This window comes from Harpia harpyja, chromosome 14, assembly GCF_026419915.1.
Source record: "Harpia harpyja isolate bHarHar1 chromosome 14, bHarHar1 primary haplotype, whole genome shotgun sequence".
Lineage (NCBI taxonomy): Eukaryota > Metazoa > Chordata > Aves > Accipitriformes > Accipitridae > Harpia > Harpia harpyja.
In genome coordinates this window covers 22,886,181-22,908,609 of record NC_068953.1, presented here as the reverse complement: position 1 = coordinate 22,908,609, position 22,429 = coordinate 22,886,181, and the positions used below count along the sequence as shown (strand labels likewise).

Genomic DNA, 22,429 nt, shown 5'->3' with positions numbered 1-22,429 from the left:
GGGATATGTGAGCAGCAAGGTTGGGAAAGAAAGATGTGGGTCTGGTCAAATGAGGGTATGTCTATATTGCATGATGCAGTGCAGTAGGGAGTGATGCAAGCTCAGGGGCACAAGATGGGAAAATTAGGCTCCACCATTGGATAGAGTGTCTGGCACCTGAGACAGCTAATCTGGGGGGAATGGGGGGATGTCTACTTTATAGCATAGTAGGCCAGGTTGACGTCAGCTGCCGTACGGCCACTTTAAAATCTGCTTCTACATCACATACAATTTCCACCTCGTTACAAAACTCACTGTCTCTCTCTCTCACTTCTAGGCTTGATAGTCTACTTAGGAATGATGGTGGGAGCTGTCATGCTGGGCGGCCTCGCTGATAAACTGGGAAGAAAGAAATGCCTCATCATGTCACTTGCAATCAATGCTGCCTTTGCGTTCCTCTCCTCCTTCGTCCAGGGATATGGATTCTTCCTCTTCTGCCGCCTTATTTCGGGCCTCGGGTGGGTAACTGGTGAATCTGTCCCATGTCCTGGAGGAGTCCCATCATTGCTCAGCAGTTTGGGTGTGTGGGGTGGGAGAAGGAATGCTGCTCAGGGGATGCATCTCTGGTACCGAGCTGGGATGGCACTGCTGTTTAGCACGTGTGGTTACATTACCTCACTCTTGACCCTTAAAGCATTAGTGGTAGCAAAGTTTGGTCATGGACATTTTTCTGGTACTGCTCAAATTGTGCAGAAAGGCAAGTGAGACTGATAAATGTCACCTCGGTTTACAGTCCTGACTGCCAGGGCCTCCAATGAGACCTTCAGCAGTTCCCATCACCTGCCTGTATTTTGCCTCCCTAAAATAAGTGATCACAAAATAACAACAGAGAAGATGTCTAGGTGAAAAGCAGGCATTACACTGGCTTTATATAAACTGTACAGGAAATTCAGCTTTCAGAGCATGAGAAGGATCTTGTTTATCCTTGATGTCTAAGACCAGTCCAGCCAAAGAGAGATTTGCATTTTTCCTACAAGTCTCACGTTTGTGCAGTGTGTCTGTGAGTGTGACCTCCCCTCTTTATATGTGCAATCCTAACTACAAAGACATTGAAGAACACTCTTATTCTTCCCATGTGCTGTTTTTTCTCCTCAGCATTGGGGGATCCCTCCCCATTGTGTTTGCCTATTTCTCTGAATTCCTATCTCGTGAGAAGAGAGGGGAACACCTGAGCTGGCTTTGCATGTTCTGGATGATTGGTGGCATTTTTGCTTCAGCAATGGCTTGGAGCATCATCCCACATTACGGTAATTGGTTTATGCTTTTGACTTTCACCACCACCACATTCCTGCATCACTACGCTACCCCAAAACCCTGCACAAGTAGCGTTAGTCAGTCCTTACACACCCCAGCATAAACAACACTGAAAATAATAGATACCTGAAGTGCACACAAAAGGTCTGATAAATTGACTGCATGATTGATTGACTGATACTAAGGCTGTAAATAAGACTGATAAGGGCTGCTTTCCATCAAAAGCTTCAAATACACCCTTTGAATTATACCGCCAGAGCCTGAGCTCTTAATCTAAATGTCAGCGCATTCTGGCAAAACTGGACTAAGATTACATTGCAAAAATTGATCCAGTTATCAAAAATAACTAACTTTAATCAGGGAATTACTGGGTGCTATGAATGACAGCAGTGAGGACAGCACGTGTTCTTTTCCTTAGCCAAGTGTCAACACTCTCAGGGCTGTGTATCTGGTGACACACCTCCCCAGCATGTGATGGCCTGGAGTCACATCTGACTTCACCTAAATGGGTTCAGGAGTGGAATGGGTTCCCTGCCCAGAGCTGGAAGTGAGAGAGAAAAAGTAGATGGGTGTACTTGGAAACATATTACTGCTCTGAGGAGCAAAAATCTGCATGTCACATGGTATTCCTTGTAACTCATGTATATCCTAGGAAAACATCAGAAGCAAATATCTACTAGAAAAGATTAATTCTCTCGGTATTCAGTGACACCAGCTGTTTGCAAAATCCTGTTTGAGGAAAGTAGGACAGGCCACAAAGACCATGAAGAAAAACACTAACATTTACCTATCTATCAATGCTTTTTACCATGTTTAAAGTACATTCAGTATAAAGAAATGTTTGTGCTTTTGATTGATGTGACAGAGACTGTTGGAACAAATAGGCAAACTTACTGCATAGTGGTGTCAGGTTGAAATAAGTCTATTATCTGCAACTACATTTGCTTTAAAAAGTCCTTATGTATTTGCATTACATTTATTTTTCAGATAACTTTTTGATGTTGTGCTTTTATTGCTTTTCCTTTTGATTTCCCATGTTCCACCTACTATTTTGGAACTTCGTGAAATGAGTAGAACACCATGACTGTCTCAGATGAGACCTCTGCAAAAACCATTGCTTGGTTATTTCCTTATTATGTGAATAAAAATGTTTATAGAAAAAAAAAAAGAATTCAGCATTCCTTCTGAGATTTGAGCCTAGGGAAAGTAAATGGAGCAATGTAAGAACAATGCTGTACTTCCTAGTCCTTAGCAGGGGAATACCTGACCTGGTCAGACATCAGGAAAAAAGCAGGAGAGGGGGAATCTCAAATGCAGGATTAAATCTTGAATTCTAAGTTTGAATCCCAGCTCAGGTTTTGTAGGTCTGGAAAAAAATAAACTTGCTTTCCTAGTTCACTTCCATAAAATGTGAAATACATGTGTGATGTACAAGATTGAAAGGAGCTGTCTCTAACGTGCCTCTCAGATCAGAGAAGATATAACCTTTGTAAACTTTTTGTAACATCTCAGAACAGCAGTAAATTATGGCCCTGATTCCTCTACCCTTTCCTGGCCTTACTTGCCTACAGCTGCACAGAGCTATTCTTATCACTAGATGATTTCTAAACTCAAAGATAAAAGAAGGTTTTTAAAAGGCAGAGCCTGAGCAAGTATGTTCCATTTTCTGTAATGAACATGAACTCACTTGCTGTTATCTACTGAGCATGCTATTAAGCCTGTAAGAGCTGTCAGTACTAAGAATAGCAAACTTTCAACCTGTCCCTGTGCCATAGAGAGCTGTAAAGTTCAGAGCTGCTTTAGGAGAGAAAAACTCAGAATGCCTGGTCAGAATTTTTACTTTTTGGGTCTTGCTCTTTCCAGGCTGGGGGTTCAGTATGGGAACCAAGTACCACTTCCACAGCTGGAGAGTCTTTGTACTTGTCTGCTCTCTGCCCTGTATCGCCTCCCTGGTGGCACTGAAATTCATGCCTGAAAGCCCACGTTTTTTGCTGGAGGTAAGATGATTCATCTGGACGTTGCAGTCTGATATTAACAGAGGATAGCTGGTCCCTAATGTGTCACCATCAGTCTGTCTTTGTCCCATCAAACACGCATAGCACAAGCTCAGAGACAAAACCACTCCTACATGTCTGCACTAGCTCCACAGATTGCTTAAACCCCGAAGACTACAGACTATGGGGTCAATCAACGATGGTTAGCGTTTCACTGCCAAATGTGGTACAGAAAGAAGGTGTTGAGGGCTGGGAATTTTGTAAAAGTCCAACAAAGGCATTCTGAAAACATCTCACAGAGTTTGGGCATGTAACTACGGAATCCTGGTGGAAGAGCAAAGGACAGAGTACATTTTACTGAGTAAAATACATAAACCTCAGAAATCTTAAGCAAGTATTCTTTATTCCCATTTCACAGATGTGAAATGAGGTAATACCTAGCTCAAGTTAACCCTGCAAGTCTTTAGCAGAGGTGGGATCAGAGCCCAGGTCTCCTCATCCATCTCCTCTTCTTTCATCTGGTTTTAAAGCTCTGTTCCTGACTTGTCTCCTGCCTCAGACAGTTTTAGGGTAACTCCTTTCTTCAGCACAGAGATGCTGCACCCTGTGAATAAAAACCGTGCTTTCAGCTCTTTATATTTAACGCAGCCAGTGCTGTATGTGTGCTTCTCCACTGTATTGGACCTCTAGAATTGGTTTCTCTCTATGCTTTGTTAAATTACGGAGCTGGGAACTCCAACATTTGTTTTTCTTTTCTTTGGTGTTTTCAGATAGGTAAACATGATGAAGCCTGGATGATCCTCAAGCAAGTTCATGATACCAACATGCGGGCCAAGGGTGAGCCAGAGAGGGTTTTTACGGTGAGTTTAACAAAGCCATTAACATGTAAAAAGAAAAGCTGGACATACCTTCCTTTGTGTGTCACAGCACCAGTTTATTCCACCTTGGGACTCTTTCAATGTAATCTCCCCCAGCAATCAGGAAAAGGACTCTGAGATACATTTTGTGCATTTAAAGTTAGATGCCAGTCTGTTTTTTCAAGAATTAGTTGATCCTGTGAATTGCAGTGAGTACTCTTCATTCCTGGTGTTACTCTACAGCATATAGACCAGTGATTTTCCAGTTACACAAATGCTTAATTGGTATGCTCTAAGAGACTAAAACCAAATAAGAGAGATATTAGTCATGTGGGAGATCTGAGTCACTCCTTTCTCCATTCTGGCTTCTAATCAAACTCTGATTAAACTTCACGTACCTTCTAATGAGCTTCCCAAACTCCACCTGCCTCATACCCAATCTTTAATCTCTCCAAGGGAAAGTGGGATGAGTGGCTATTACTCATTAGTCTGCTGCTTGTTGTGAAAAAGGTCACGGCAATGGACTGCGTTAATAGTAAAATCAGGTAAAAGGTGTATGCTGTGGTTAGTTGCAAATTACGATAATTCAGTTGTAAACTTCCAGTGACCCAGCCAGGGAATAGCTCTTGATTTATGCTTTTAAAGATGAGAAGGCACGTGCTCTTAAAGGATGGAGAAAAGGAGATACAGTTGTGTGTAAAACGAATCTTTTTGAACAAGAAAGAGAGCAAGGCTCTGCATTGAGCAGAGTTGTCATGAAACAGGGCCCCTCAGGAATGATCCTTCAAGACAATTAAAGTTTAATATCTGTGTATGACAACTGTGTGCAGGTTCAGGTAGGAACTTAATGAGGATGTGTTATTTTTAAGCTACCGACCATTTGACTAATGTGAACCTTGATAGCCAGGGCGAGAGAGATCATCTCTTTAAATCCCTACCTAGCTTTGCTGTAACGCCAAGCTGGGCCGGCCAGTCCTGCTGTGTGGTGGGAGGGAAAGAGGACTGAAACTCAAATAGGTAGATAGAGAGAGAGGGATATCAAAGCTGGGCACTATGAGAGTCTGAGCTGAGTAGGAGAATGAAGGAGCAGCTGTACAGCACCCATTAGTGCTCGTTACTCCATCCAACAGTGTCTTGACCGCTACGGCATAGGCTGATCTCAGTATTGCACCTCAAGGTATGGCATGCCAGCTGAATCAAGATGTACTGACATCCGTTGGCACAGGCGGATGATCAGTGTGGCTGGTGTAGCACAAACTGTCAGATTTTGTGTTTTTCTGATAGGACAGAAGTTGCCAGTTTGTGGTGAGTCAGCTGGTACCGGGACAGTTCCCAGATCTGACATTTAAACGGTGCCAGCAAGAGGAACACAGAGACTCCACAGCTGAGCCAAGGCACTTATTCATACTTGGAAATTTATTCAGCAAATTTTCACCTCCTTCTCATGTTTACAAACATATCTGGCTTCCTTGAATATGTCCTTTATTTAAAGTTACTGAGCAAATACTTTCTGGGACCCCTTTGTAAGGTTTCTTCAGCAGCCCAGTTTAGGCGTTCAGTGTTGAAAATTCAGATTTTTTTGGTGAAGAGAATTGATTGCGTGGTGTGAGCTCACTTGATGACAGGATGCATTTTCTGATGCAAAGATTCCCATCTACACATTCATTTGTCATAGAAGTTCTGCCAGTGGTACTTAAAAGGTGCTGAATGAGAAATACTCCTGCCAGTTGTCTTTGAAGAAAGAGATCCTGAGGGCACAGTTTGATGCAGATACAAGTGGCTGATCTTGGAGATAATTTTTGCTATAATTGCCTAAGTCCTAATTTCTAGCAGGAATCTAAGGGATAGAGATATAAGGTCGTACACAGGCACATTAGCCAATAAATGAAAAGATTGAAATGGATGTGATGCATTTAAAATATTTCATGGAAGGAGAGAAAGAGAGAGAGAAAGGATGGAGGGATAGATGAAAGGAAGGAAAGAGGGCAAGATTCTTTCTATAATAAAATCTCTAGCTGTAATTAAATCAATTACAGCAAGCTCATCAATCAATTACAGTTAGCTCAATTGTTAGTGATAACATTCAAGGAAAAGATAGTAAGAGATATCAGGTGGAAACATTGTCTAGAAGACAATGGAATTTAAAATCCACCCAAGATCAGTTCTAGAAACTTCAGTCCAATTTTTTTTTCCTCCTTTTTATTTTATTTCCCAGGTTTCCTATATCAAAACTCCAAAGCAAGTAGATGAATTTATTGAAATCCAGAGCTCAACAGGGACCTGGTACCAGCGGTGGCTGGTCAGAATCACGACTACTTTCAAACAGGTAAAGAGAAGAAAAAAACATCCCACAGGGCCTTTTGAGCTTCAGGCTTCAGTGCCTCATTACTTCAGGTCATTGTGTCTTGAAACCTGGACTCTCACTCAAAAAAAATCTGTTGGTATTTGCAAAGGGCTGTAACCTGATTATACTTTCTATGCAGATGTGTGCATCTGCAAACTGCCACACTGCCAGCCAGGGCCCAAAATGCCCCTGTGAGCATCACAGTAGTCCAGCTGTGCAGAGCTTCCAGGAGCGCTTGATTTCTAGCCCCAAGCACTCTCCTTCTGAGCAGATAAATATTGATTCCCTCTGTCACAAGCCTAAGTGAATTTACCACCCACAGTGGATTCAGAAGAGTGTTTGCTCCTTGTTCCTGCAGACACGGAGTTTCTAACAATGTTATATTGTCTCTTCAGCTAATTTAACCTTTCACACATGCTATGCTTCTTACCTATGCCCATGTAGAACTTTGTGGAAAACCTTGCTAGATCTTCAGTCTAGGAGGATGAGCTTAAAGTAAAGGACAGTCTTTCTTAATTAATAGCAATGCGAGTGCTATACTATTACTATATTTATGTGGCAAGTTAAGACCATGAGGAGTTACATCCCCTCATGTTCCTGGCAGTATTTTCTGCAACAGGTCAAGAAGAGCAGATCTTGGTCTGCCTCCTGCTCTGCTTGGCTTCATCCCTACCTGAGGTCATCTTATGCCTCCTAAAGTGCCAGCTGTGTTTGGGTTTTTGCTCTTCAGTGAACTTTGGAGCTCGGTTTGAAAGCACCCCTGAGACCATACATATATTTGAAAAAACAAAATTGTCAGAGGGTCTGAGAAGAGGCTCGTATCCACATTTACTAATACAACCTGAGAGAGACACTGCATCAGCCCAGCCCAGCCGTAGTCAGGCACTCCAGCTCATTACAGAAGGTTCAGATCAAGTGCCCTGGCACATAGCTGAATAATTGATCTTATTGTAAGCCATTTACCTTGATAAATATAATTTTGAACAAACACTGAATGTAAGCCACACACCTGACCTTCCCCCAATGAGCCCTTTTTACTGACATTAGATTTATGATGCACTCAGAAATTAATCTGTCAAGTGTCTGCTAGTGTGTCCTTGCAGCTAATTCCTTCTTGTGGATTCGTAGGTCTGGGACAATGTGCTATATTGTTTAACAGCCCAGTACAGGATGAACACACTGATGCTGGCTGTGGTTTGGTTTACAATGGCCTTAAGGTAAGGTACTTCTTTAACTTTTTCAGGAAATGAGAGGGGCCTCAGAGTTTGAATAATTATTTACAAATTTAAATAAACTATTACCAAATAAATCCTGGTCTTATTTTAAAGAGTCTTTGTGTACTAAGCCTTGCTCTCCTACAAACTATTCATCAGTCTGACTGCTTATATGAGAGTACAAGGTTCTTTGACCAAATCAGGACTTGAGTAGTGGTTAGTAGGGCGGTAGTATATCGACTTTCACCTCTAGATCTTCCATTTGATCTTGTCCACACAAAAAAAGACACAACTGTACCTGATTCTCAGCTGTTCCTTCATCTAGATCAAAACTATTCAGGTGAGCCTAAATCTAAACTACAGGTAAATTTTGTTTAACTCACACTTGCAGAAATCTGCCTTCTGGGGGAGTTTCCAAATTTCTTATTGCTCTGCTAGTCTCTTGGGCAGCAAGGATAGCACATTGCTGTATTTCCCAGCCAAGGAGTCAAACTTAAATGAATTGTTCTGCTTTAAGTGAACAAAAATGGATCAACATGCTTCTGAGATCAGCTGAATGTTTAGAGTAGGGAGACACTTTTCTCAGTCCTGTGTCAGAGGTGAGCAAGAATTTGTATCAGAAATGCATATGCATGGGGAATTTAACAAGTGTACAAGTTATGAAGTAGATCATTGGCAAACACTGCAGTATTTGCAGTGCCAGTGTCTTGTATCCCTAATGTATGTTTCCCATCCTGCTATAGTTACTATGGCCTTATTGTCTGGTTCCCTGATATGATCCGGTATCTCCAAGAAGAGGCATATGAATCCCGAGTGAAGATCTTTGATGAGGAAGAAGTGTCACACTTCACCTTTAATTTCACCCTGGAAAACCAGATCCATAGAAATGGGGAATACAGAAATGATAAGTAAGTGAACAGAACTTGATTCGATGCATGCAAACTGAAATACATTTCTACAAAGCTCTTTTTTTTTTTTTTTTTCATTTTCCTCCAACTTGAAAATGTCTGTTGTTCTTTTGGACACACAGTCTATACCTCTCAAATCCCAAAGGCAGTTTTCCACAGACCGAATATGCTTTTTATCCTGTTTTTTTCACACACTCTGCTTCAGCCACTCACATCTCTAAACCCAAAGGGATGCCAGTGAGGAGTCCTGCTTCCAGCAGCCCCTTGCTGGGAGCAAGGCAGTGGGAGCCCACCTGGCTGTGCTGGGCAGCTCTGCATGCAGAGGTGACTTCTCTTTCTTTAACACACACTGACATCTGCTGGTCTTGGGCAGCAGAGACCAGCACTGCTGCTGCTGCATTTCCAGAATGAAAAGCTATTTTGCCTTGAAGTCCTCGATATGACTTAGCCCGGTCTCCATCCTGCAGCCCATTAGTGCGAGCTGTGCGATGGCCAGTTGTACTCGTGTGCTTCTCCCACACCGGCCAGCGTCTCTGCACAGAATGAGTGTGTCACCTTCTCTTTTAGTGCTTTGATCAGTGAAGTTACTCTAGCAGAACATCATTGCTTTCCTCCCTTTCTTTCCTATTTGGGCTGGGCCTGGTGGGTTTTTTTCTGCATCCAGCCTGGACCCCAATCACTCTGTGTTCCACAGCAATATAAATCCTAGTGATTTGTAGCAGGCCATTATTACTTTTCTAAATCCCAATAAATGGGTGGAAAAATACCCCTATGTAAATTCTGTGGAGATCCCATTGCCCCAGATAGACTAGACAGAGTGTTGCTCCAGCTGCACTATGTGGGGAGGTCCCACTGGATGTTCAATGTTACATAGAACACTCATTGTTTTAATCTTCACAGGTGAAACCATACCTCATTACCCGACCAGGTTGTTCCTCTCCCCTCAGAAACTATTTGTCTCCATTTCCTTGGCATATATCTGATTGACGTTGGTGGGGGACCCCAGCATGTGTCTTCATGTCCTTCAGGAGACCTTCCCTGCAGCAAGGAGCTATGCTTGATGGTGCAAACCTAGCCTCTTAATTCCTATTCCCCTGCCTACTGAGCAGCCAAAAAAAGTCTGGTGAGAAGTAGATGGTGGTCAAATTTAGGAATTGGGGACCCTTATGCCCAGAGGAGATGCTTGGTTTTCACTAACTTCATTGAGAACTGAGGATGCTCAGCACCCTGCAGGATGAAGACATAAAACGGTGATGTACATCACTTTTCTCCTGCCTTGGTCCTCTCCAATTCAAAAACTCAAAACCTGATCAAGCTACATTCCAATAATGCCCAGAGCATATCTCAATATGATTTACAGCTGTGTTTTCCCTCCAGTCCTTGTCTGTGACTTAAAACTCAATTGAACACCAGGCCATTGCTATATGACTCTTTTAAAGATGGATGTTAAGAAAGCAAACTGCGGAAAAGGGCTTCTAACAGCCTTTGGGAGTAAATACATCACAGACTATTACTGAGCAAATGCAGAACAGCTTACGTTTTGCTGTAACCTATGAGACCTTTTACATGAAGAAAAAGACTTGAATAGTCTTCTTGTGGTATTTTGCACATTAATATCTGTTAGTAGCTTCAGTTAAGAAGCCCTGCAGTTCTCATTTAATGGTGTAAACAGCCATCATGCTACACTGTGTTGTAAGTGCTCAGTTCAATTAAGTTTCTGGGTGTATGTTAGAAGGCTTTTTATTTGGTGACAGTCATGGCCTTCTTAACTAGAGCAATAATGTTTGCTCTTAATAGCTCCTTACATCTTCCAAACATGCCTGTGCATTAACTAATACATCTTCTCTGTGTCCCTGCAAAATTTCACAGGTAAATCAATATTGTGTCATCCTTCAGGCAGGCAGGTCAGACATGTCATGCTTCCCATCAGAGGAGAAATCAATCACCTGACACAGTTGATTATTTTTAGTGTAATCTGTTTTCATTACATGATAAGCAGTAGTCCTCGAACAGAGATGGTTACAAGCAGAACTCAGATAATCTCCCCACTCTCTCTAGAAACCCTACTGCATTTTTGCTTAAAAAAATCACTTTGAGTTTAAACACCTGTCAGAAGCCTTTCACCAAATAGTTCAATGGGCTCCTGATAATGTCTTTTTTTTATTTATGCTGAAGGAAGGGGCAGAATAAGGAAGGCAGCAAGGTCAGCTCACAAAGAAAATGCCGTGCGCTGAGTGAAATTATGTCCTCTTCAGACGGTTAGTACTGAACATGAGAGGATTTGTGTCCACTCAGCCTTAGAAGCACATTTTCTTAGACTTGACTACTTTGAGGAACAGAAAAACTGCCAGAAATCCTAAAAGGTCCATCTCTCATTAAAAGAAACCCTCGTCAAACTCTTCTCTCCTACTAAAATACAAAATATGTAAGAATGGAGTTGGAAGGACAGTTATGCATTCAAGCAATACCTTTTCTGTAAATGACCCTAGAAATTGCCCTTAGTGCTCTGTCTCCTGCAACAGCCATTACATGCTATATAGTGTAGAAAATACCTTATAGCAGAGAGTGAATTTCTGTTTCCTGCCCCACAGGTTTATTGGCATGAAATTCAAGGAAGTGAGGTTTGAGGATTCATTATTTGAGGAATGCTACTTTGAAGATGTGACATCGAGTGAGACCTTCTTTGAAAACTGCACCATCATCTCTACTGTCTTTCATAATACTGGTAATGGAATTCCTGCTATGGTCTCATCTCTGTAGCTAGGAACTATTTTGTCAAATTCTGGGAGAAAGGATGATAGGGTTCTGTGTGTTTGTGTGTGTGCTGGGTAATGAGAGTGATGATGGAAAAAAGAGGGTGATACATTTGGAAGGAGTTTTCAGGTTGCTCCATCAGTGTTTTTTAACTACACAGCTTCTAGTGTCATTGGCTGCTGCGTGGGAGATGCAAAAGTCTGCGCTCGGACCTTGGCAGGTTAAAGTAATGGCAAAATGCTTAGCACTTTAACAGCTTGATTCAACGAATCCAGCTTAAACTATGATTTTAACCAACCTGTGGTTGATGATCGTAAGCAGTAAAATATTCATTAATTTATCCCGAGAAAGCTTTTCATTGCTACTCTAATAGAGAACAAACCATAATGCCATGAAAGCAAGAGCCTGCATTACCCTGTCCTTGCAGCATGGGGATACTGGTCCAGGTGACTCCACAAATAAAAGGAGTGTATGAGCTTACACCCACCAGGTGCCAAGCAAGAAGCTAGAGTTTGCCACTAAAATAAAAACTCCCTGGCCATTCCCATTTAATGAGGAGCTCCTCTCAGATCTTTGATTTGGTTTTGATCCCATTGCTGCTGTATCAAGGGAGATTAGCCAAACAGGATCAAGACTTTGCCTTTTTCCCTCGCAGATCTCTATGAACACAAATTCATCAACTGTAGGCTCATAAACAACACATTTTTGAAGCAGAAGGAAGGCTGCCAGCTGGACTTCGAGGAGGACAATGATTTCCTGATCTACCTGGTCAGCTTCCTGGGCAGCCTGTCTGTGCTGCCGGGCAACATCATCTCTGCGTTACTCATGGACAAAATAGGGAGGATAAAGATGATCGGTGAGTGGGGATGATGGGTGCCCGGCACAGGTCATGGGTGGGAGCACAACTCTGCAAAGAGCCAAGGTCAGTGTGAAGGTCTCGCTGCATCCGCGCACACCAACACAAGGCGAGCTGGCTCAGGTGGGGATGAGCCATTCCCATATCAAATGGAGCAGAAGGGTAAAAAAACTTGAGGGTGAGGCAAGTGATCTGCTCCAATCCAGTGGGCAAGCTACCTGCTCCCCACCTCCCCACTCTGCTTTTCTGTGTATCTGTGACATCCTCCTTTTTTCTTTTGACTTTTATGTCAAAGCCTATGTTGTGGTTTAAGCCCAGCTGGCATCTAAGCACCATGCAGCCGCTTGCTCACGTCTCCCCCCCTGCTCGGTGGGATGGGGAGGAGAATCGAAAACAAGTAAAACTTGTGGATTGAGATAAAGGCAGTTTAATAGAACAGAAAGGAAGAAAATAATAACAATGATTATGATTAATAATAATAACAATAATAAAATGACAATAATAATAAAAAAAGAATTGGAATATACAAAACAAGTGATGTACACTGTAATTGCTCACCACCCGCTGACTGATGGCCAGTTAGCTCCCAAGCAGCAATCCACCCCTGCTCCGGGCCAACTCCCCCCAGTTTATATACTGGGCATGATGTCACATGGTATGGAATATCCCTTTGGCCAGTTTGGGTCATCTGTCCTGGCTGTGTCCCCTCCCAACTTCTTGTGCCCCTCCAGCCTTCTTGCTGGCTGGGCATGAGAAGCTGAAAAATGCCTGACTTAGTACAAACACTACTTAGCAACAACTGAAAACGTCACTGTGTTATCAACATTCTTCTCATCCTAAATCCAAAACATGACACTATACCAGCTACTAGAAAGAAAATTAACTCTATCCCAGCCGAAACCAGGACAGCCTGTATGTTTATCCAGTGCTCAGCACAACAGGGTCAGAGCTGAAGCAGGACCTCTTGGTGCTGTTGAATTGGTGCTGATGTCCATAGCACTCAGTATAAATAAATAAACACTTAGCTTGTAGCAATGAATGTTCACAAAGATTATTTGATGCAGCTGCTTGACAGCCCAGGAGTTCTCTCTTCTGGTTTTCTGATTTTTAAATGATTTTACAGACAGCTTCAGAGAGCGTATGGTAGAATAACTGACCATGTCGCAGCCAAGCAAGATGCCACCCTTTAGTGTTATGGGAATAAGTTACCACCCTATCAGCTTTATGATTACTTTGGGAATTTCTGGTGTTGTTCCCTCCAGGGTTCAGACCTTGCTTTCCAGGTACTGTGGGAATCACGCCTGGAGGTACAGCCAAGTGAGTTTAATAAAATCAGGGATGTGGCTCAGGGCTAACAGATGACTCACCCTCTTGAGCTCACCTATCTCTCTCTTCTGAGAACAGAAGGAAGTTTAGTTAGCTAACCTTACCGTCAGACAGGTTAAGGTAAGCAGGATGACCCCACCAGTGTGTCAGGAATGTACGCTGGGGGGGAAAATAAGCATTCATGTAATGAATTTGGAAAAGACCCAAACAAACCGGAGGGTCTGCGGGAAACAAATTAAAGCTGAATGAGAATCAGATTGTCCACCCTGCAAACATGTCAGCATTTCAGCATTTTCATCTGGAATTGAGATGACAGCTGGAATCCTAAATGCTTATTTCTTCTGCAGAATGAAAAGTACAGGACAAAAATTAGTAACGACACGCTGAAACGTTTCACTATGGAATTTTCAATTGAAACAGCCTTCTGGCATCCCACCCGAATCACTCTGTTGAACATATTATTTCTGGTCAGCTTAACATGAAAACTGAATTTCACTTTTGTGTTATATGTGCCTCACTGGGACTTCAGTTCAGTTTTGTCATTTTCTGCTAAACCCTCTCCTGTGCCAAATGTCAGATCTCTTGGTGCACACACGGTGACCCTAATGCTGCACTGTACCTCTTCAGCAGAGGGAATATCCACACCACATGGTGGGGGATGTAGTTTGGCCAGGTACCATGAAATAGAAGTGGATATGGAGTCCTGCACGGCAGCTTTTCATAGGCAGGGCACCGCAGTGGCAAAATGCAACATAATGTCCAAAATGAAGCATTTTAGTTCCAGTTCAGCATCCAAATTATTTCAGATGGTGTCAAATTGATTCAAAGAACCCCAAATAAATAAAAAAAATTGTTTGGTTTCCGGGCAGTAAATGGACATATTTCAGCAACAACAGAAATTTCCAGTGAAAGATACTTTGATTTTGCAAAAATTGCATCTTTCAGGTGAAAATTCCCAATGGGGTAGAAGGCAGTGAGGTAGCCATTAATATTTCTGAATCTGAACTATGCCTAACTGAGCATGAATGCTCTCACTTTCTCCCTCGGTGGTGTTTATAAAATTATGGCTCCTGTGCAAATGTGCCATGAAATCTAATGATGTTCTTATAATTAAAAGAGACCTCAAGTGCTTCATAAAATTGACTGTAAATTATCCTAGTTGAGACTATAAATGCATCAAGTGTTTTCAATATGATATGAAACGCACCAGCTCTTCACTCAAAACTCAAGCTGGAAAACCTTCACAGTGATTCTTCCTCCTCATTGACTTTCATGTTTACTTGCCTCTTCTCTTCCTGGGTCCATCTGGAAGTCTGAGATGCTGGAAACCTGCCTGGAAAAGCCTGTCTTCAGAGTCTCTGTAGAGCAGGACTATCAGCAAGATCAGATGGTCATTGAGAACATTTTCAGGCTGGTTTCCAGCATCAGAGAATGACGGATAGGCAGCATCAAGGTATTTTTGGGTTCTTGCAGATTTAATTTGTTCTGGGGTGAAATTCCGTCACTTGAAAGCCATCTTTACCAACAAGTCTGTTTGCTCAACTGTGGACAGGGGAAACTGGTGCCAACATTTTTCTCTTGGTTTCCCCCTGTAGGTGGCTCAATGTTGATCTCGGCAATGTGCTGCTTCTTTCTCTTTTTTGGCAACAGCGAGTCAGCAATGATCGGCTGGCAGTGCCTCTTCTGCGGGGCCAGCATTGCTGCCTGGAATGCCCTGGACGTGATCACCGTGGAGCTCTACCCCACTGACAAAAGGTGCGCAGAATATTTCTCCTTTTAGTCTCCACCCTCTGACTTTGGCCTCTCAGTTCTTGATGGAAGAAGTCAATGCTCACTCTAGATACATGTAGGTGGGGGAGGTGTATTTTTTTTTTATTTTCACCAGTCCTTAAGGGTTGGGTGGTTCTGCAGCTATATTGGATCAGCACAGACATTTGCAAGCATAATTCTGCATTCACGGTGGCTTGTACACAGGAAGTTGCATGGGAGTATGGAAATTACAGGCAGATAAAATACGGAGTCTGTCATTTCCATGGAAGTGCATGGAGGTCTGGCCTTTCAGACTGTATCCCCCAGCCTTTTGTCATAGCTCATCACCGTGACAGCCTTCCCCTTCACAACCTCGAGACACCCATGTGCACAGAATGGTTTGGGAGATGAGGAAGTACAGGAAACTTTGGGAGGATGTGCTGCAGATGAAATCTTTCCTTGCAACATCATTATAAGCCTTTTTTTCCTTTTTCAGGCTGTTGGGGGAAGTCAGAAGGGAGGGAGAAGGACTGTGCTTTGAGGGCACTGTGCTTTTAGCTGCTGGGTGAAGCAGAATTTGGAGGAGAGCCCGGGTTGTTTGTCTGGTGACAGCTCACTCCAGCCAGCACTTGGAAGGGCTTTGACAAGTTCTAGAGCAGGTTGTGTCCTGCTGTCTTTGGGGAGGGAAAAGGCTGTCATAGTGGGCCACTCTAGGGCTAGGGAGAAGCTGAGATGAAAAGGAGAAATGAATACACACAGACATTCTCCTCATTCACACAGACATGCAAAACACCGACGTCTATTTATCTATTTTTTCTGCCTGACTTTACTTGCTAGAAGCGTAGCCTGGGCAACATAAGAGCATTCACAAAATTACCCATCCAGACCTTCTGTAGCTGTGCCAAGAACCTCCCTCCTAACTGTTGCTTTCTGCTTTTCTTCCCCACAGGGCAACAGCCTTTGGCATCCTCAATGGGCTTTGCAAGTTTGGTGCCATCCTGGGGAACTCAATCTTTGCCTCCTTCGTAGGGATAACCAAGGTGGTTCCCATCCTTCTGGCTTCCTCTGCTCTGGTTGGAGGTGGCCTGCTCGCTTTGCGCCTGCCAGAGACTCGAGAACAGGTCCTGATGTGAGCAACTGAGGCCAGGGGGGATTGGGGGGGCAGACGTAGAAGAAGAACAAAAAAGAGCCATGTTTGGAAAAATCAAAATGTCCATTTCTATACTGTTCTGTCGATACCTCAAACAGATTGGGCAGAGGGAAAGAAAAGCCCAAAGGGATAAAAATGAAACCCTTAGTTTCTGACCCTTTTACAGCCACGACCGGTGCATGCAGCTACTACATACCCCTTGCAGAGCTTGGGTTTAACCTTGCCTACACTGGGAGTCTACCCTTTCCCTCTCCATCCCAGTGTAATGACACAGGATGCCAACAGCGGTTTCGTGCATGTGTGTGCCTGCGTGGGTGTGAGCGTGTCTGACGGGAGAACAGATCCTGACCCTTTATGCCTTTGCCGAGCTGTGAGATACTGCCTGCCTTGCCCAGCACTCCTTGGCAATTCATATCAGCTGTGCTCAGACAAGAGAGGCATCCGAAGGGGAGGCAGGTAACAAACCTGCTGTAGGTGAGCTCCAGCAATAGGGACAAGAGCTACAAATGTGACTAGTGACCCTAACGGTCTTGATTTTGGGGTTACCACCTGAAAGAGTGAGTCAGTCCTGATTTCTGGAGGATATGAGGGTGGGCGCTTGGCTGTCTCAGAAGAACCAGGGTCTCAAAGCCCTGTACTGTCTTCACTTGGGCATAGAGAATCACTAGGCACCTTCTTGTTCTGGGAGAGAAATATATACATAATTTTATATACATATATATATGTATTTACACATACTTGCAAACATACACACACACATTGAAGTGATCAGCTATTGAAAGTTATAATTTTTAATTTCTGCACCCTCAAGAGGATCTTAAGAGAGACACTAAAAACTAATCCCACTAATTCAAGATTATCTGGAGTCATGATCAACTTAGTGACACTTCATTCTTTACATCCAGACACGGAATATTTAAATGTTTTGATGGCTGGGAATATATATTTCTATGATGATTAAGAATTTTTTTCCTACAATGTTCACAGAGGAGAAATTGATATGATGTTGGAGCATTCCACAAACCAAATGTGTACATATTATCCAGTGTAAATAGGGGACTTTTTGTGTAATACCTAGAGTATGGTAACTGTGAATTTACCAGCATTTTAGCCATATTATTTAAAGAATATGATGCTTGATTTTCTTATATACTTGGGTCTCATTGAAACACTGTAAGCACAGTTACTTAAAGCCATTTAACTTGTTACACAGGGAATGCACGCAGAAAGCTTTTACTGTACAGAACATTAAATTCTCCATTAAGTGGCACGTTTAAGTTTGATATCCCGTAAAGACCATTTTTGAAATTCCTATGCCCTTTTTATCATATGACTTAAGTCCTGTTGCACCTAGAAGCAAAGTGAGTTGTGTATTTTGGGATATATTTTCTTGGGAAACAAGAATGAAATGCATACTATTAAGTAACACCACCAATGCTCACAATTGACTAGATAGCGCTAATTAGATCCTTTCAACAAGCTCAGCAACAGACCAGAATTGATCAGAAACTGTCACATAATGCAGAAAATTTCTCACCAGGTCTCACCAGGATATTTTGTGACATAAAAAATTCTTCTGTACTTGTGCTAATGATCTTCTGATTTACCTTTCTTTGGATCCCTCTTGTTTCCTTTTTTCTTTTCTTTTTTTTTTTTTTTCCCTCACTAAAACACACAGGACTAGGCTGAAATCCAGCAGGCCTGAAGTCTAACAACTCTGCCTTCAGCTGCACAGAGACAGTCAAATACACTAAGAGCTGACACCAGGGCCAGCCCCACGCAACTGTGGGAGTCAGTGTTGCTGCAGAGGACAGATGAAGGACACAGAGCATGGTTAGATCACAAGAAACAAATCCTTGCCGATGAGGCAAAACCCTTTAATAAGCATCATCTTTATCATTGTGTCAATCAGGGATAAACACTTATGGAGCAGCTAGGCTGCAATGGGCTCTTTGGGATTTTTGAGATTTATTCTGAGGTTTATGAAATTGATAAAATCACAAGCTGCTGTAATAACTGAGCTTATTATGCCTCATTTCTTCATCTTATGGGTAGCTTAGGGCCTTTTTTTGATTTGTCTTCAAAACAGCAAGGTTCCTTCTCTAAGGTAGGAGTGAACGTAATTATGTCCTTTGGCAGCGGTTCACAGCTTCTGTTGAGAATCACAGCCCAGAATGTGGGGGTTTTTTTCTCTAAGAATGTCTGGTCCTTTTGCATGGTGAGAAGCAGCTAAATATGTATTTCAACACAAAAGATCACCATAGTCTTTATGTTTCATCCAGTTTGTTAAGCTGTGCATGCCAATTACCACATTGCAATTGGGAGGGAAAAAAAATTGTTTCATTTTCTGGGCTATTCTGTTGTGCTGCTTTGTGGAGCCAGAACTTATCTCTATTTATTTTATGAGGCACTCTTATTTACATATCATCCAATGCTCTGACAGCAAACCTGACTATTTGTGTTCTCCATTGACATTGCACACTGACACTAATGACATCATTTATTTTGAAAAACTTTTCTGTTAACTTTCAGAGAAGGAAGAAATTGAGGTCTTGAGGAGATAGAAATGGCAAGGTAATACTAGGAAATATTATCCAATCTTAGAAACCTTTCTACTTTACAGAATGGCTCTTTCGCAGGCTGCTAAACCTCACCTTTGAGAGATTAGCTGGGACAAGGTAAAGAGCAATAGGGTCTTCTTATCAATGTTACCTGGGCTACCCACATGACTGTAGAAACTCTTTGCACCCCTAAAATGCATGGGTCAGTCACCTGAGGGCTAGGGGATGATGCATGTGTGTCATGACAAGGCTCCTGTCCCTGACTTGACCAGGGAGTTCATGACCTAATAGGAAAAGGGCAAACACGCACTGCAGCTGGTACACAAGGGCCTGGGAAAGGACAACAATGAACAGAGAAGGAAGAAAGGAAAAGCTAAGGGGAAATCATGTCACCTAGCCTTAGACACCTATGAGTTAGATGTCTGGATCTGAACTCATCACCCTGGGTTCCCATTATTCTCGGTTGAAAGGCATAGGCAATATATGCCCACGTTCAGGCACCATGCCAAGAAGAAGATGGCTTGCCCTGGATAGCCCTGCTCCTCTCCTTCCGTAACAGGGGAACCCAGGGCAATGGCTCCAGCTCAGGCATCTGCCTTTGTGACACCTCGGCTGATGTCTCCCATCCAGCTTCAGCGTGAACAAGGCTTAGTCAATACTCCTGATGTGTTTGTTTATTGTCCTTGTCATGGTGTAAATCAGCGTGGGCCTCATGTACTGCTCTCCAGAGCAAAATGGTTGATGGGTGCAGTCCCCTCAGCACTGGCCGTGTTTTGATTTGGGTCTCAGTTTCAAGCCGTGGGCTACCTGCTAGTTTGAGCCCGAGCTACAGACCCTGGAGCACCGAGCAGGGGGAGATTTCTCATCAGGCACCTCCTCTGATGGCTCAGCTTTATTTCTACTGTAAAATCAGCGTTACACCTGCAGTGCAAGGGCCAACATGCCTCCTCCAATGGTTCCCCCTGCCTACTTTTGCCACAGTGAACAGTCTCCTTGTCTTGGAGTTTTGATACACTGGACCATCCACAGAGAAGAGGAAAAAACTCCTGACCACAGGTCCACTGACAATCCCCGCAGAGCACTATTTCTTTGGATTCATGAACTTTACAGCAACAGGAGCACAGACAACCAAGACAGGGGACTTGCCTTAAATCCCAAAGACCTCTTCTAGAGGACAGCTGGACCTCTTCATGCATGCATGGCACACCAGTCCAGCCACTTAGCCAGGGACTTTGTGGCATGGGAAAGGTGGTTCTAGGGAACTCGAACTGGCCTGCTGTGACTTAGTGTCTTTATCTGTCCAGCAGTGTAACGTGGGTCACAGGAGGAGTTCATCACTGAGCTTCTGAGCATGCAGAAACAGGCATTTAGAGCACTGTTGATACTATTACAAAAGACCAGTGGTATTATGGTAAGAGTTCTGCCTCCTTGAATTCCCTGTTGATTTAACTAGTTGTCGTATGACTATTCCTTTACTTCAGTTGTGCAGGACAGCTCCTGCCACTGCCTTTGGCTCTGCTACATCCTACTGGTGGTGGCTGCAGCTTGGGGCTGGATGGAGTGATCCCTTCCTCGCCCATACAATCCTCATCCCCTTGAAATGCTATGTGACTTACAAACAGCGGTGCATGGATCTTTTGGACTAAGAAAAGGGTCACTCTTGGAAAACCCATATCCAGAGCCAGATGTTCTGCACACTGGGGAGTGGACAGCTGCATGGAGCCGAGCTTTCTGCAGACGTGCAGGTCTCTTCCAGGTCCTGCTTTGAGACCTCCAACAACAGAGTATACTCTGATACTGTTAAGGAGGCCCTAGGTCCATTTATGTTCCCTGTTTATGTCCTTTGACTTCCCAAATGACACACAAAACTGGAGAGTATATTTTTAGGTTTATGTAGATTTGAGCCCCATACATTATATTTTCATCAAGTTTCTCCCTCAGTTTCTTACCCTCATATTAGCAAATGCTGCTTTTAGGAAGAATCAAGCCTGGGAACTGCAAAGGAAACAAAATGAAAGAAATTTCTTTGCTGTATGTGATGCTAGTGCTGTATAAATGTACACACACTGCAACTTCCACTGTAAATAACACCCAGTGTTGTGCATTTAATGAAACATTTCATTTAGATGTTCTGTCGATTCAGTGTGTGAAATAGCCAATTCCAGTCCCTTGGTTCCTTTTCTTCCTTCGAAACCTTTCTTCTTTTATTTTTTTTTTATTTCATCTGTGTCTGGTTGTCACTGGAAATTGCAGCTATTCCAATGGACTTTGGTTTTGTTCTCTCCGTCACATTAAAAAGCTGGAAGAAAAAGAATGACTCTGGTAGTGTTTGTGTTTAATGTGTACTTTGAGTCCTTTTACAAGGGCTGCTGTGGGTGACTTTGTACCCTGACAATGTGGGGACTTCCTCTGATGTTTGCTACTTGTACGTCCTTGCTCTCTCAAACAAGCCTACCTCAATTAAGTCTCCCTTCTATCACTATTTTTTCACACTGTGTACTTCCTAACACACTACATGAGAAAACCTTTATCCTGAAAAGTTTTCTGGTGGAGGAAGGGTGAAATATTTTCAAGTGCCATGCAAAACCAGAAAGCTAAACTCTGCTTTGTAACAAGAATATATCCAAAACAAAAAAGCACTGCTTCTTGTAGCTTGGCACACCATTTGACCATAGCATACACTCTTATGGATGTATTTCTAAGGATGTGTGCTCTTTTTTTTTATTTGCAGCTCTGTACAAATCTAACTATCCACCCCATGCTTTCAGAGCAGGATGACAGAGACCTGCACAATATCAACTGCATGAGAAAAGAGCTCATGGTGTAAGCAGTGGAGGCTGGTTGGCAGACTATGGGGTTTATGCATGAATTTCAACTTTATGTATTCCATAAAATGCAGTGATGTCTCTTCCCCCAGACCCACTGAAGGGCAGCAGGGTTTTGATTCTGAGTCAACTCTGGCTTGCTGATAAGACATTCAGGTGCTGAAAGGTTGTCAGGTCAATCAGCGTTTAGTCCTCTCTTCACATACACTGCATATGCAACATCATAAAGCTAATATTCAAGTGAGAGATAAAGAGCTAGAAGATACTGGAAATGTAATAAAGGAACCATGAAGATAACTCTGTCATCAGGAGACTAAATCAGGCATTATTCCTCAGCTCAGGTTCAGCTGGGTCCCATAGACCCATCTGAGCTGGGGTCCCACTTGGTCACCCAAAGCCAGCAGCAGTCTGGGGGCACTGGTAGGGACTGGTCTCAGGTAGGAGCTGGTTAGGACTGGTCTCAAGTGGGAGCTGCCAGCTGTGAATTTTGCAATGCTCATGTCCGACTGTGGAGTACAGAGCTATGGTAGTCAACAGTCTGTAAGCCCCTTCTGTGTGTTCCGCCTTTATGTAGGAAACCATGTATTAGCAAACACAG

General features: G+C 43.0%; 1 protein-coding gene across 5 annotated transcripts in view; it reads left to right on the top strand.

The window, feature by feature from the left end:
- The window catches only part of SV2B (synaptic vesicle glycoprotein 2B), a 69,458-nt gene extending 48,138 nt beyond the window's left edge, over positions 1-21,320 (top strand). For all 5 annotated transcript variants that reach the window (XM_052808374.1, XM_052808372.1, XM_052808370.1 and 2 more), the window contains 11 exons: positions 317-497; positions 1,135-1,286; positions 3,157-3,290; positions 4,058-4,147; positions 6,360-6,470; positions 7,617-7,705; positions 8,446-8,610; positions 11,202-11,335; positions 12,020-12,220; positions 15,142-15,301; positions 16,245-21,320. In XM_052808374.1, coding sequence (XP_052664334.1) covers positions 317-497; positions 1,135-1,286; positions 3,157-3,290; positions 4,058-4,147; positions 6,360-6,470; positions 7,617-7,705; positions 8,446-8,610; positions 11,202-11,335; positions 12,020-12,220; positions 15,142-15,301; positions 16,245-16,428 — 1,601 coding nt within the window. In that variant the 3' untranslated portion in view covers positions 16,429-21,320. The remainder of the gene's footprint in view (positions 1-316; positions 498-1,134; positions 1,287-3,156; positions 3,291-4,057; positions 4,148-6,359; positions 6,471-7,616; positions 7,706-8,445; positions 8,611-11,201; positions 11,336-12,019; positions 12,221-15,141; positions 15,302-16,244) is intronic.
- Positions 21,321-22,429: the final 1,109 nt, after the last annotated feature.